The 16,440-nt window shown below is 47.0% G+C and overlaps 1 protein-coding gene across 1 annotated transcript in view; it reads left to right on the forward strand.

Annotated features, from left to right (window-relative positions):
- The first annotated feature begins 704 nt into the window (after positions 1-704).
- Positions 705-16,440, forward strand: part of LOC147736779 (uncharacterized) — a 38,293-nt gene continuing 22,557 nt past the window's right edge. The window contains exon 1 of the mRNA XM_086953484.1: positions 705-2,286. Within this exon, the coding sequence (XP_086809610.1) occupies positions 705-2,286 (1,582 nt within the window). The remainder of the gene's footprint in view (positions 2,287-16,440) is intronic.

Below are 16,440 nucleotides of genomic sequence, written 5' to 3' on the forward strand. Positions count from 1 at the left end.
TCATTGTAAACCAGGTGGAAATGCATTCACCCGTACAAAACCAGAGATCGACTCACTTGAATTTACTGTCTATTCCGAAATTACAGAAGATCAGATCAGGTGGACGCAGCTTTGGTACAAGTTCCTTTCATCCAGAAATCTGACAGCCCACAAGCCTATTCAGACTAGATTCTTCCCCGTTATGGTTCGTTTTCTCCTCTTTTATGTATTTCTGATTCAGTGCCAAGAAACCCCAGGTTGAACATGCTCTCTATATATGCAATGACATAACAAGCGTTTTGTAGATCCTGTAGAGGTTTGGTATGTTGGCGTGTGCTTCAGTCACTGACCTGAATATTGCAAAAGAGAGGTGTACAGTGCAAGTGAGGATGATAGCGCAGTCTTGTCTGCCAGGGTATTATAAACCTTTCATTGCTGCAAGGCTGTTACAGTATTCTCTTTTTCTGGTTGTACAGTGTACAATTTGAGCAGACCAAGGAACAGATGTAATGTTGGAAACACATTTCAAATCCGTGCCTTTCATAATATATGAACTATGTTGCTGGTATTGTGACATTTTAATGATTCCATTTTTTCAGGTTTTAGAAATTCGCAATTTTCTCTGATCAGGAGTATTTTGACCTAACTGTCCTGTGATAACGTGTTGTCTTTTGTCTTTTCCTCTCCTCTGCAGACACTTGAGACTCGAACATCAATTTACCAGAATGGGCAGAAGACGGGCTCCAGAAAGGAAAGTGACAGCGCAGTGTTCACGTGAATCCGTAACAGCCACAGTCCCGTCTTTACCTCTCCATGACGTCTCAACTTCAAGATCCCGAAATGATGCTCAGAGGGACCAGGACCTGGAACCGCTGTCAGAGAACCTTCCCCACATTATCCTTCTATCCATGCTGGAGGAGTTGGAAACCAAACTGGATAACTTGATGAATACTGTGGAGGACATACCTTCTAGAGTCGCTGGGCTGATTAAGAAAATCTGGATAGAAAAGGATCAAGGTTACCTAGATAATGGTGTAGTGTCTTTGGAGGTGGTCTGTCCGGCGAGCATTAGAGATTGTGCTGTTAGCCGGTCTCCTGCAACACCTCAACTGGATAGGCCAGGGGAACCGAGCTTGTGTCTTCAGCCGGTGTGTTATGATGGGCATGCACCAAAGCTGGACTGTACGCTCTCCTCGCCAACTGATATTCAAGGGCGTCCAGAGGAGCCAAACCTTTGTCTACAGCCAATGTTTCCTGATCGACATCACCCACAGCAGGACCAGAGCTTGCAGCCTGGGTTTCCAGACAGAAATGGAGTACAGCAGGATTGTCCTCTATCCCGGTGCCCTCAGATAGATACTCCATGCAGATCACAGGAGGCAAAGCTGTGTCTTCACTCGGAATTTGTTGATGGGCAGACACCACAGCAAGACCAGTCAGCGTTCCCAGAAGAGTGGGAGCCAGATGAGCCCCTGAAGCAAGAACCAACCCCATTGTCTACTAATAGCTGGGACCAGCAACAGAACCTCTGCCCACACCCACTATTTCCTGAAGGACACGAACTACAGCAAAACCACCGTATACAACCCATGTTACCAGATGGGAACGGACCTGATGATCCCTTGGAGGAAGAATTGATGTGTTTTGATTTCCAAGATCCACAGGATAACCGCAGCCTACAGCCCGTGTCACCTGATGGGATGTCATCACACGAACACTTAGAGTCTGGGCTATTGTCCTTTGATGAGTTGGGGTCACAACAAACCCAGTGCCTACAGCAACACCTATGCTTGAAGCAGGAACTTCCTTATGCGCAGGATCCAAACGTGAACTACGAGCTAGAATCTATGCGCCCTGAAGCACAGGAACCAGACAAACATTACAATCTAGACCCGGCCTATACTGATGCACATGGTTCAGATCAGAATTACAAGCTAGAACCACCGCACACTGTGGCACAGGACCGAGAGCTAGAGTCAGTGCTTCCTGAAGCACAGAAACCAGATCAGAACAACACGGTGGAATCACTGCACCCCGAGGAGCAGGTTTCAAATCCGAACTACAAGCTAGAAACTCCATGTGCTGATGCACAGGGCTCAGATCAGAACAACAAGCTACTGCACTCTGAATCACAGCATCAACATCAGAACTGCAAGGCAGAACTGCTCTGTCCTGATGAGCGGGGTCAGCCTGTGCCTCCATCATGCGTAGAACTGGATACAAATACTGAAGATGAAGACACCACCTCAGACTCAAAGGAGACAGGACCAACATGGTCACATTCATTGCCATCCAAAGCCACCCCAGGTATGTGTTTCACTATAAATGGACTCTCGGAGTGCATACTAACACATGTAACCTCTTCAAAATGCGTATGGGCAGATGTTAGAAAGTCTCTGATGGGAGTATTATGGTTTGGATGTAACCCACTGAGCGATACTGACCCCCAGAGTACAAGTACACATGGTGCAGATGTTTCCCTGCATTTTCCTCCTTTGTTTCCTCACAGGACTGCATCCTTCCTGTGCAGAAACAGGCCTGGTAATGGGATGTTGCATGAGACAAATAGCCCAGTAGCTCTTCTCGTTCCTTGTTCGTCCCCATTCCGGGCTGAGGAACTGGAAATAGCGCTATTCATGGGAGGAATTACTGGCCAGAATCACACGTAATAGTCGGATGCAAGTGATGTGGTGTTCATTGAGAATAGCAGACATGTGCAGTCTAGAGAGGGAACTGTGTTTCTAGTTGCACAGTTTCATTGGGTAAGACGCAGTCGTCTCCAGTTCCTGATATAAAAATCCTATTCTGTATTCGGCCTCAACACCACCTCATGATAGCCAGATACACAAAGGTTATGGAACTCTGAGGTGACTTGCAATAATCTTATTATATGCACCAGGTGGTACTTTATCCTGTATAATACATGGTCACACCATCACCTTTCCCACAAACCTTGGTGCGTAGCTCGTACATATGCAGCAGCTAACATGTTTGCAAACATGAAGAATGAACTTTAAACCTCTTGTACAAAAGTAAAAATAGAAACTGTTAGATATTTGTTGCAAAAAGATGTTAGAAACAGTTCAATAAAAGTCCATTTAAAACAAAAAGCTGCAGTAGCTCGAAACGTGTAGAAACATGCAGAAAGATTCCACCCTTCCTTTATCTAAGGAAACTAATAAACATATTCCCTCTGCTTCTCATAGTATACTAGTAACATACAGCAGAAGTAATAAAAGCAAAGTTCTGTTTGTTGCTTTAAACAGCTGCTTCAATTATGCTTCGTGACTTGACCTTCTTTTCACATCAGCTGCTGGCTCTGGCAGCAGGCATTGTGCCCTCAGGATTCGACTGTAATAACTTATAAAAGCCACGTTCTGACGTCTCTTCTTCATAATCACTGACTTTGTGCATCACAAATTCCTGATTATATAATGAAATTAGAGACTGCCCTTTATACGGGGATTACAGAATCCCATGTAATATAATTATATATATATATACATATAATAACTTTGGCACAGTTCAATGAATCTGCACAAAACTATTTGGGATTGGCATGGCTAGTTTCATGCAGTGTTTTTTTGTGGTCCTCAAATTAAGCCACTAGTCATTTAAGGTAGAGCTAGCTTTAGCCCACGAATGGTCCGTGCATCTGGACTCGCAGACCCAAATGTAAAAATATATTGGATCCGATTGGATGAGGGAGCTTTTTCGCCCATCCATTTCGGATACGTAAACCTAAAGTTGGATCTGTGGACCTGATGGCTGGCTACATTTTGAACCATTACATGATGAAGAGACTTGAACCCCGCATCCTGTAAAAATACTAAAGAAGCCATAAAGAGCCGTGGTGCCATCCTGTCTCTCCCTGGCACAGGGGCTACCTAATGTTAAAATGTAGAAAGAAATTGCTGATTTTGAACAGAGGTTGGATTCCACATCATGACCCTTGAGGTCCGCAAACCTTAGGCAGGTGTCTGCGCAGGCACAGTAATTGGGCTTGTACCCTGGTAGACATTTGTGATGTTCGGAGACCTGCTGCTCGGTCTGAAACCCTATCGATGTCCAATAAGGATACACAAGTTTGCAAGGGTCCGAGAACCCCAAGAAAGTGTCCGGGAACCCTTAAAGATAAAAAATAAAAAAAGATAAGCCAGGCCCTTTAGGGAATCCCCTGCTGTGCCCAGGCACCGTTGAACACCTGTGCCTGCCTGGAGTTTGCTGCAGGGAACTGTTGCGTGTGTATATGATGGGAGAAAAAAACACTGAAAACAAGCATTGGCAAAACAAATAGGTGTCTCCTATCGAAAGCTATTGGCTTCGGCAACGAGTTTTAGCCATTATGTACCCCAGTGTGACTGCTGTTCGGCATGGCTCAAAGTTAGTGGCACAAGGCCGGGTGGGGTAGATAGAAGGGGGATAGATTGGGGTAGAGTGGAATGGGGCAGATTGGAGTTAAGTGGGGTAGATTGAATTGAGGTAGATTTGGGTGGAGTAGAGTAGATTGAGGTGGAGTAGGATGGATTGGGGTGGATTGGAGTGGGATAGATTAGGAAAGAGTGGGGTGGAATGAGGTAGATTGGAGTAGAGTGGGGAAGACTGGAGTGGAGTAGATTAGAGTGCAGTATATTGGGGTAGTTTGGTTTGCGGTACATTGGACTGGAGTAGAATGGAGTGGAGTTACATAGAGTGGTGTAGGGTAGATTGGGTTGGGGTGGGGTAGAGTGTGGTGGAATTGATTGGAGTAGATTTGAGTGGTGTAGATTGGGATAGGTAAGTTTGAAATGGAGTGGGGTAGGGTAGATCGGAGTAGGGTGGAGTGGATTAGATTCAACTGGAATGAGGTAGGTTTGGGTAGAGTGGGGTGGAGTGGAATTGGATAGATTGGAGTGGACTGTTGTGGGGTAGATTAGGGTGTAGTATAATGGGGTAGATTGGGTGGATTGTAGTGCAGTAGATTGGATTGAGTGGGGTAGATTGGATGAAGTGGAGAGGGATAGATTAGGTGGATTGGGGTAGATTACAGTGGTGTACAGTAGATTATGGTAGATTAGAGTTTGTTTTATTATTTATTTTTTTAAGTTTCAAAAACCTTTATCGTAGAAAATGAAGCATGGTACATCAATGCAATGCAATCGAGCAACTGTGTGTCACGTACTTTACAAAGTGTGGGCATCTTCCCATGCTAGACGTCATATGAAATAGCATCTTCTTACGAAAGGAACTAGATGGCTAACCCACACCCTCCCACCAACAGTACCCCCAGTAATTCAATATAATAAGCATTTCTGAAGCAAATAGCACATCCAAGTCCGAGACAAAGTAGCGAATTGTGAACGACCTCAATTACTTTCAGATGTTCAGTTCAGTAATAGAAACAGCAAGGCACAACATGACCCAAGTCAATAACAATGTATGGGTGTTCGGCATTTTACAGACATTCCAGCATGTACGTTAAGGGGTGTTCGCCCATCAAGTGTGCCGCCGGGAGGCTACAGGTGTGCATTTCTCCATTGGTGTTATCCTGAGGCCGCAGCCTGCGATGCACTGACAATTCAGCGAAGACATCATTGACTTCATCAGTCCACATGCCCTCGCCTCCGAGAACTACATCCTACTGGGAGATCTCAACTTTCACCTGGAAAAGAAAAACGACAGCAACACCTCCACCCTTCTCGACAACCTGGCCAATCTCGGTCTCAAACAACTTGTTGACACCCCCACCCATATAGCCGGACATAATCTCGACCCAATCTTCACCTCCAGCAAACACATCTCCTTCGATCGCACCACAACTCTCCATTGGACGGACCACAGTTGTGTTCACTTCAGCTACAAAACCACCTCGACCCACAACCCCCCACAAACTATTCCTTGAAGAGACTGGAACAAAACCACCACCGACCAACTCCTCACATCGCTCAACCAAAACCCACCCGCCCTCTCATCGGACCCAAACCAAGCTGCCACCAAATTCAAACAATGGCTCACTCACAGCGCTGACGAATTAGCACCCTTGAAAAACCATCACACCAAACAGGAAAGCAAAAAGGCCCCCTGGTTCAACGATGACCTTAAGAAATCCAAGAAGCTATGCCGCACTCGCGAGAAAACATGGAGAAAAAACCCAACAACCGACAACATGACCACCTTCAAGGCAGCCACCCGCAAACACCACCAACTGATTCGATCCACCAAGAAATCAGCATTCAAGAATCGACTTGACAACAACGCCCATAACAGCAAGGAACTATTCAACATCGTCAAAGAATTCACCAACCCCACCGCAGCCTCAAACGACATCACTCCCTCCCAAAACCTCTGCGATTCGTTATCCTCCTTCTTCTACAACAAAATTGCTGACATACACAACATCTTCAAAAACATTTCCAATGAACAATCCTCTCCACCCCCCTCCGAACCTAAACCGCCCTCTAACAACCACAGCGCCTTGAACCCAATCACCACCGAAGACACCATCCGCCTAATGAACTCCATCCACTCTGGCTCGCCAACCGACCCCTGTCCCCACCACATCTTCAACAAAGCAAACTCCATCATCGCACCCCAACTCCGTGATGTCATCAACTGTTCCTTCAACTCTGCTACCTTCCCAGAAAGCTGGAAACACGCCGAAGTCAGCGCCCTCCTGAAGAAACCCACAGCAGACCCCTCTGAACTTAAGAACTATCGCCCCATATCCCTCCTCCCATTCCCTGCCAAAGTCATTGAGAAAGCCGTCAATAGCCAGCTCGCTGCCTCCCTTGAATCCAACAATTCCCTCGATTCCTCACAGTCAGGCTTTCGAGCCAAACACAGCACCGAAACCGCCCTCATCGCAGCTACAGACGACATCTGAACACTACTGGACAATGGAGAAACAGTGGCCCTCATTCTACTCGACCTCTCCACCGCCTTCGACACTGACTGTCACAGCACCCTCATACAACGCCTCAACAACATCGGCATACAAGGAAAAGCCTTGGACTGGATCATCTCGTTCCTAGCTGGGAGAACTCAAAGAGTCCGACTTCCCCCATTCAAATCAGAGGCCACCGAAGTCATCTGCGGTGTACCACAAGGATCTTCACTCAGTCCCACCCTCTTCAACGTTTACATGAGTCCACTCCATCCATCGCGCGTCAACACAACCTTAACATCATCTCCTACGCTGACGACACCCAGCTGATCCTTTCCCTCACCAAAGACCCTATCACCGCCAAAACCAATCTTCACGAAGGCATGAAAGAAGTAGCCGTATGGATGAAAAACAGCCGCCTAAAACTTAACTCAGACAAAACGGAAGGGCTCATCCTAGGATCATCCCCCTCTGCCTGGGACAACTCATGGTGGCCTTCGGCTCTGGGCACAGCACCCATACCCACAGACCACGCACGTAACCTTGGCTTCATCCTAGACTCCGCACTCTCGATGACCAGACAAGTCAACGCCGTCTCATCCTCCTGCTTCAACGTACTCCATATGCTCAAAAAAATCTTCAGCTGGATCCCCTCCAAGACAAGAAAGACTGTCACCCACGCACTGGTCACGAGTCGACTAGATTACGGAAACACCCTCTACGCTGTAATCACAGCCAAACTACTAAAGAAAACTCCAACGCATCCAGAACGCATCAGCGAGACTCATTTTAGACATCCCTCGCCAAGATCACATTACCGGCCACCTGAAAGACCTCCACTGGCTTCCCGTCAACAAGAGAATACCATTCCGTCTCCTCACCCACGCACACAAGGCCCTCTACAAACTAGGTCCCGAATGCCTCAACACCCGACTATCCTTCTACACACCCACCCGCCAACTGAGATCCTCCAATCAAGCCCTCGCCGCTGTTCCGCGTATCCAAAGATCCACCATGGGAGGTAGATCCTTCTCCTACTTAGCGGCCAAGACCTGGAACTCGCTCCCCACTCACCTCCGCCTTACACAGAACCACATCATCTTCAGAAAATAACTCAAAACCTGGCTATTCGATATTTAATGAACCCCCCCCCCCCAAACGCCTTGAGACCCTCTGGGTGAGTAGTGCGCTATATAAATTCTTGAACTTGAACTATGCACAGTTACCACAGCTTGAGTCAGGCCCAGAAGCGCCTTTAACGGACAGGGGGTCACTGTGACGCCCAGCATAGTGGAGAGCCCCTCAAATACCTGTGTCCAATAAATGGCAACCCTGGGGCAGGACCAGGCTAGAAGCATGAAGTCAGCCCCGGCTGATCCGCAGCGGAGGCAGCAATCCGATTCACGCAGATGGAATTTATGTTACCGAGCAGGGGTGTGATATATCCGGTGCAAGAATTTGTAATGTATGAGCCTTAATCTATTGTTGCCGGTGATTGCTTTTGTTTGTGTGCAGCTGAGCTCCCATTGTTCATCTGTTAATGGCTCTCTAAGGTCCCTGTCCCATTCAAGTCGAGCCCTCAATGTGGTGGATCGTGGCGCGTCCTGTACTTGTTTGTAAATCTGTGAGATAATGTGTTGTGGTGCATCTGTGTGTACAATGGCGGGCAGTGGCCCAAAATTGTCGGGCTCAGTAGGGAAAGAAGGAGTGATCGCACAGACATTCTGACGTAGCCGGGCGAATAAAAAGGTATCCATAATAGAGGCTGACCTCTCCTTAAAAAACTGCTCCTTGGTCCGAAAAGTTCCATTCACATATAGATCGCCCCAAAGGCTATATCCCAGTTCCCTGAGCATTTTGCGGCCAATCGCTTCGCAAGTGACCTGAAGCCTGGGATCACTGTCCAGTGCCAGCTTGGGTGAGTATAGAAACGGACAGTCGAGGGTATCTGCAATTCGGCCCCATGCAGCCACAGTGCAATCAACCGTTGTAGGGTCGCGCTCTCTGGGCTTTACTGGGGTGTGGATATATCCGGTTCTAGAAGTTGGAGCCATATAGCCATATTCCACGGCAAGATGTGCCATGCATGGTGAAGGATGATACCAATATACAGCAAAGTGCGCTTGGGCGCAGTCATAGTATCTTTCGAAGTTGGGAACTTCAAATCCACCTAAATGGAAGGGGAGCATAAGTGTGTCAAGGCTGAGGCGTGCCTGTTTCCCGCCCCATATTAGTCTTGTGAGTTGGGACCTCAGGGAAGTAAAGAAGAACCTCCCTGGGTTATACGGAATGTTGACAAAGAGGTATAGGAGTTTTGGCAACAGTACCATCTTAGCAAGGGCTATCCTCCCTGCCATTGATAGTGGAAGGTGGATCCACTTGGTGACACTATCCGTTATTTTATCTATTACAGTGCCATAGTTGGCGTGCGTCATGGCATCCTTTTGCCTGGAGATTCGGATGCCTAGGTATTTCAATTCGTCCTGTTCCCATATAAGAGGGTAATCGAGCTGGTGTGGGAGAGTGTTGTCAGTTAACGGGAAAATGGCAGATTTGGCCCAGTTGATTTGCATACCAGCTACACCCCCAAATTTGGTGATTTCGCATAGCACTGGGTTTAAGTTATCTTGGGGCTTCTTAATAAGAGCGTCATATCGTCCGCGTAAAGCGATACGAGCAGTTGCCGGGCAGGGTAGATGAGGGCGCGATGATTGTGAATTTGACGGAGTTCCGTGGCTAGGGGCTCAATTGCGAAAAGAATAGGGGATAAGGGGCAGCCCTGGCGTGTGCCTCTCTGGACAGTAAAGGGGGTAGATCTGGCACCGTTGAGCAATACAGTAGTCGTTGGCTGATGATATAATAGCCTAACCCAGTCTAAGAAGCTAAACGGCATCCCCATGTGCTGAAGTGTGCCCAGCAGGTAGTCCCACTCTAACGAATCGAAAGCCTTGGTGGCACTGGCATCCAAGAACACCGCCTCGGCCTCGCATTTTGGTTCAATGTGCTGTAGTACCGCCTGTAGAGTGCGATCAAGCCAGCTTGATCTGGCAAAACTAATCGTTCCGTGAGAAGATTAAGGCGTGTAGCTAGTACTTTAGCCAAGATCTTAGTGTCGCAATTTAAAAGCGATAGGGGCCGGTAGGAGTCACATTGCGTGGGGGGCTTACCAGGCTTGAGCAGGGAGGTTATGAGCGCTTCTCGCATGGTGCGGGGGAGACTTCCCTCTTCCAGCGCCACATAATATACTTGTTTCAAAATGGGGGCCAAAATGGGAGCAAAAAGTTTGTAAAAGTCAATAGGTAGACCATCGGACCCGGCAGCTTTGCCAGATCGCATACCCATAATAGCCTCAGTTATCTCATCCAACTCCAGCTCTAAATGCAGGAATTTCTGCTGGGTATCGCCTAGCCAGGCCAATGCAACATCGCTGAAATATGCTGGGAGGTCAAGAGGTTCCGTCCTGTGCGAGGAGTATAGCTCACGATAGTGGTCCTGAAATATGTGGAGCTGGTCTGGGAGGTTCCTATGTATGTAACCGTCAGGGTCATGTAGTTCATTGACGTAGTTATGGAACCTGGGGGGTTTGATCTAGTTCGCCAGTGCCCTGCCAGGTCTGTCCCCCTCCTCGTAAACGCGAGCCTTGTGTGGACGCCCAAGGAATTTACATTCTCTATCTGCCACCTGAGTGTATTCAGTGAGTTTTTCTCGCATACGGGCTTGTGCTGCGCAATCATTAGGGCTTTGAGCAGTGGAACGCTCTAGCTCTCGTTGGCCTTTTTCTAAATTATGTAGGTCTGTGCGTAAGGATCTCAGGATGCCACCACCTTTGGCTATGCGCCAACCCCTAACTGTGACCTTAAAGGCTTCCCAGACTGTAGGGACCCTATCGACCGAGGACAAGTTGCGTTCAAAGAAGTCTCGAATGTCTTGTTCTATTTTGGCCTTAAAAACAGCATCTTTAAGGTGTGCCGGGTTAAGCCGCTAGCTTGAGTAAGGTGAACATGCCAGGGAAACCTGAAGTTCCAAGAGGACCGGAGAATGGTCCGAATAAGTGCGGGCTAAATGCTTCACGTGCAGCAGCCAGGACGCCAAGCCCGCCGATATGAAAATATAGTCTAGTCGCGCCCATGTAGAGTGCACGTAAGAGTAATGTGTGCCTTCCTTGAGGGTGGGATGAGCATGTCTCCAAGCATGAGTTAAGTTGCTGTCATCTACTATACTACAGAGTGTCCTCTGCATGGTATTGTAGCGCTCTCAGCGCTCAGGAAGGGGGGAGCGTGTCTCTAGAGCAGGTTCAGAACAGTCAATATTGAGCCCCCCAGGCTGCGGCGGCCACTGAGGTGGGGTATTAACAGGGCTGCGTGGCTGGGCTGTCCCAGAGGAAGAAGGCCATGGGACTTCAGGCAGGTTCGGTATATCTGGCTGTGTGGAGTGGTGGTAGGGCACAGATGTTTGATACTCCCCTCCGCCGAGGAGACAGCCCTGCTCGCTGGGGGGAGGCCAAGGAGTCAGCGCCAGGCGTCATCAAGGCCGCGCCGCCGTAAGGATTCACGGCGGGCAAAGTTTAGTGCGGGGGGGGCAGGGATGGGAGGTAACGCTCCCGGCGCTGCGGTCGGGAAATGGAAATGTCCCCCACTTGTGCGCCTCAGACAGCGGGCGCCTTGAGTTCGTAAGGCCGCGCCACACCAGGTAGACGTGGTGGGAGCGACTCAGTGGGGGAAGGGGGGGTCGAGGCAACTTCTTGGCACAGTGTTTTAAAATCATTAGCGTGTCCCAGTCTTCAGTGTAGGCGTCGGGTTCTTCATGCCCCGTATTGTGTTGGAAGAGCAGGCAGTCCCAGAGTGCGGGGGAGAAGGCCCAAAGCCCCGATCTAAAGTGGCTCGGCAGGGTTGTGTTCCCGTGTGAACGTAGTGCAGCGGGAGCAGGGGCTCAGCAGACGGGTTCCTCACCTCAGCTTCGCGCAGGTTGTAACCTGCTCCAGGCAGCAGGATGGGCGCTCCGATCTTCCTGACGAGGGGCTCCCGGGCAGGCAGCTCCGTGAGTCTGGACAGGCCCGGAAGCCACGGTGTGCAGTGGCAGTCACGGCCGGACCCGAAGCTCCAAGGGGGCCAGCGTGGTCTGCATACAGATTAAGGCGGCCTTTGTGCGACAATCCCGGCAATAAGTGCAGCGTGTGTGGTATCGCCAGAGTTCTTACCACTTCACAATGCTAACGGTGATGAGTGCAGGTATAATAGTGCACCTCAGGATGGGATGAAGGATCATAGAGGGCTCAGAGGGGCTGGAGCCTCACAGAAGCGCGGCCATCTTGGTCAAGCGACACCTAGCGCCCCCCATCGTAGATTGGAGTTGGGTAGATTGTGGTAGTTTGGAGTGGGTATATGGTGGTAGGAGTGTAGATGAGTTGAATAGATTGCAGTTGGATAAATTGAAATGGAGTTGGGTAAATTGGACTGAAGTTGAGTGAGGTAGATTGGGGTGAAGCCAGTTAGATTGGAGTAGATTAGGGTTGGGGTAGATTGAAGTGGAGTGGGGTAGACTGGGGTGTATTGGAGTAGAGTGGGGTAAATCTGAGTGGAGTGCGGTAGATTGGGGTGGAGTTGGGTAGATTGGGTTAGATTGAGTGTATTAGGGTAGATTGGAGTGGAATAAGGTAGATTGAGGTAGAGTGGGGTAGATGGAGGTGGGTAAATTGGGAATGGATAGATTGGAATGGGGTGAATTGGATTGGGGTACTTTTGAGTGGAGTGGGGTGGATTGGAGTGGGGTAAGTGGTGTGGAGTAGAGGGGTGTGGAGTGGAGTATTGTTTTGTGGAGTGAGTGGCATAGATTGGAGTGGAGTGGTGTGGAGTTGAGTGGCGTAGTGTGGAGTATACTTGGTGTGGTAGCGCACTGCCATTACAGAAAACACATTTTCAATTGAAATGATCATTACATTTACACCGAAATATGGTTTTACTGCACATAAATGATAATGTTTGCAAATGTCATCCCCTAGTGTATTAATGTGTTTCAATCTTATTCAAATATTTTTCTCCACACTTCAGTAATACAAAACAAATGTGCTTCATTTGTACTAATTCTGATATATTCGGAAACATCAGCACAGTTCTTTTTTTTAGGTCTTGCCGCAACAGCACTTAACTTTGTGGGTTTACTGCCCACCCTTTGCTTTTTATTTGTTTCTTTGAATCTGCTTTAAACAGCCTTGCTTCAAAATGGCTAATCTTTCCTACTTGTCCCTCCTTTTCGTAGATTGTTCCCTCCCACGGGGTACCGTCCCGTTACTTGTATCCTTGCAATGGTCCCATATTATCAACTGCTTTAAGCACTTTTTCTTTTTTCTTTGTCTAAGAGCACTTCATATGCGCACTTTTTTCACTCCAAGCTTTTTTATAAACGGCTGTAATTCTTGTTCATATCTCGTCACATTTGCTGTTCATTCACAGACCGAGATCAAATGCCAGATGATGTTTCCCCTAAACAATAGGTAGGAAAAGGGGGGAGAAGGAGGATAAACAAAACTAGGTCGGCCTCCAGTTACGTATCAAGAAATCAAGAACCCACAGTAAAGGGTCCAGAGACCTAGTTTGTAAGTGGGGTTACTGCATGATTTATGTCAGTGTTTACCAAAGAAAGAAAAATTTCTTTCTAGAGTCCCCTCACTCACCGGGGTTTCCCCACTGTGACATGCTTCATCATTGGGGCCATCCCAGTTCTCTATGAAAAGGGGCGTGCTGCGACTCGCGAACTACGCAGGAGCACTGTATTTGTGAAAGACTATGTGTGGTGTGAAGTGTTGTGGTGGTGGAGTGGGTGTGTGATTAAAAATACCGTGCTAGTGGGCCTCAACAATTTATTCTGCTCCTAGTTTGGTATGTTAAAATGGGGTAACACTGTCTTTTAACCTTGAATTGGGCTAAATCAGTGTTTTTTGGTCGACATGTTTCAAGCTCCCCAAGCTTTTCATCAGGACCATACAGGGTCCAGCCCTGTATATACCACTCCTATATTTAAATAAATAGGATTTATATCACAATGCGCTGTTAATTTAAAACATGCGTACTATACATACGATTTGTATCTTACTGTCGTATCTGTAAAATAGAATAACACATGGTTAGTGGCAAACATCCCCTCCTTAAGAGCAAAGGGGATCACACATGAGTCGAAACATGTCGACCAAAAAACACTGATTTAGCCCAATTCAAGGTTAAAAGACAGTGTTACCCCATTTTAACATACCAAACTAGGAGCAGAATAAATTGTTGAGGCCCACTAGCACGGTATTTTTAATCACACACCCACTCCACCACCACAACACTTCACACCACACATAGTCTTTCACAAATACAGTGCTTCTGCGTAGTTCGCGAGTCGCAGCACTCCCCTTTTCGTAGAGAACTGGGATGGCCCCAATGATGAAGCATGTCACCGTGGGGAAACCCCGGTGAGTGAGAGGCCTCTAGAAAGAAATTTTTCCGTAACCACACTTACAAACTAGGTCTCTGGACCCTTTACTGTGGGTTCTTGATTTCTTGTTTCCCCTAAACAGACTTTTCTTTCTCTGACTTCAAAGTAAGAGAGACAGTTCCTCCCCGTCTCACTCATCGCTGCTTGCCTCTCCTTGCTCGTTATTTATAAAAGCAAATTACTTCATTTTGTTGCCTTCACCACCTCCCCTTCGCATAATGGTAGCAGCCGTTTCAACTAAAGTGCTCATGTCTACTGCTGCTGACCAGAAGCTTCACTGTCGACTGTAAAGTTGGCACCTAAGGTACTGGAAGGACGGCTTGGGTTGGAGGGGACATTGGCATGTACAGAGGGCCGTGCCATTGAAGCATCTTCTGGCAGCTTTCACCAGCAGCATCATGACGCGACCCTGCCACATCTGTACGACGTTTCCGGGCCAAAAGCAGTATAGGATAATAGCTATAAATTCTGTAACCAGTCTGTTTGCTACGTACAATCCACTGTACTAAATGATATGAGGTATTCCTAGTACATGTATTTATAAAATGTCAATTGTTGTAATGTTTAGGACACATACTATTGTAATGCAAGATGATCTCTAGTAATGTTTAGGACACATACTATTGTAATGCAAGTTGATCTCTAGTAATGTTTAGGACACATACTATTGTAATGCAAGTTGATCTCTAGTAATGTTTAGGACACATACTATTGTAATGCAAGATGATCTCTAGTAATGTTTAGGACACATACTATTGTAATGCAAGTTGACCTCTAGTAATGTTTAGGACACATACTATTGTAATGCAAGCTGATCTCTAGTAATGTTTAGGACACATACTATTGTAATGCAAGTTGATCTCTAGTAATGTTTAGGGCATGTATTATTTGTAAAGTAGAAATGCTTATCACTTAAAATTGAATATATATACTTGGTAGTTTGTTTAAAGGACTAATCAACCAAATGTCAGAGGTACAGTGCTATAGAATTGTGAAGCACTCTGATACCCAGTTGGGTCATCTTTGCGCTATATAAAACACTGAATTAATAAATGAATAACACACCTGAGTGTGGGGAGATCCCCCCACACACACCTGATGCCTGCTGTGAAGAAGGTGTGTGAGGGCTGAAAAATAACCTTCATGCCCTGCAAGGCCAGCGCCCTTGATGCTGCCTGCGTGGTGGCCATATTGAAGCAGAAAAGCATCAGGACATCTCAGGCATTTACACCCAATACCGTGAAAGACGGCAAGCCCGCAGGCTGATTTGGAAATTATTGGGCGCTTTGCTAGTCGTATCTTGAGGAAATAATCAAATACCGGCGGCGAGGCCAAACTACTTTTTAAAAAAAACCTACTCACACCGGGGAGAGACTTCTCAGGCTCTGATTGTGGGCTGGGATTCCCTGCAACAGAGAGCAACCATTTGTGGCTTCTTATCTGACTAATAGTCCCCTTTCCCGGCGTTCAGAAAAAATGTAATATCAGCATTTTTAGGTGCAGCACCTAAGGAGCTTATTGATGGCACAGTAATAACTCTCCATTCCCGTCATTCTATTTTCATCAATCATATCCACCACATTTGATTGAAATTCAAAGGGTAGGCCTCAGTAATTACATATCAATCTTTGTAACCTGGCAAAATTCAATAGGATATTTCTTTTTCGACTGATGGTGTGGGGCACTGCCAAAAGTCATTTGCAAAGTCAGTAGGTTCGCAAGGCAAGAACAATTGGCTTTGCCAGTGCTTGTTTTTTGTTGTGTGCTAGGAAAAAAATCTTACACCTTCTCCTCTTGTATGGATACTCAGCAGAATTGTCACATACATTCTCTCATTTTGAAGTCATAGGAAGAAAAGTAAACACCAAGCTTCCTCAAAGAGAGAGCTTGACATTTGACCTCTGTCTTTGAATGCAATGTAAATGTGACCAGATAAAAACAAGATTTAAAGGTCTTTTTACAGAAAGCTTGTTTGTGGAAGAATACAGTAAACAAGAATTTGGGCAGCAGGAGGGACGGATGTGAATTACAAACCACAAATCCAATGGTAAAGAATCTGTGGAATGTATTCCCACTGATGCTTTCTGAATATCCCCAAGATGTCTTTAGCACTGTCTGGTAGTCTT

The sequence above is a fragment of the Lissotriton vulgaris genome, chromosome 1_2 (genome assembly GCF_964263255.1).
Source record: "Lissotriton vulgaris chromosome 1_2, aLisVul1.2, whole genome shotgun sequence".
Lineage (NCBI taxonomy): Eukaryota > Metazoa > Chordata > Amphibia > Caudata > Salamandridae > Lissotriton > Lissotriton vulgaris.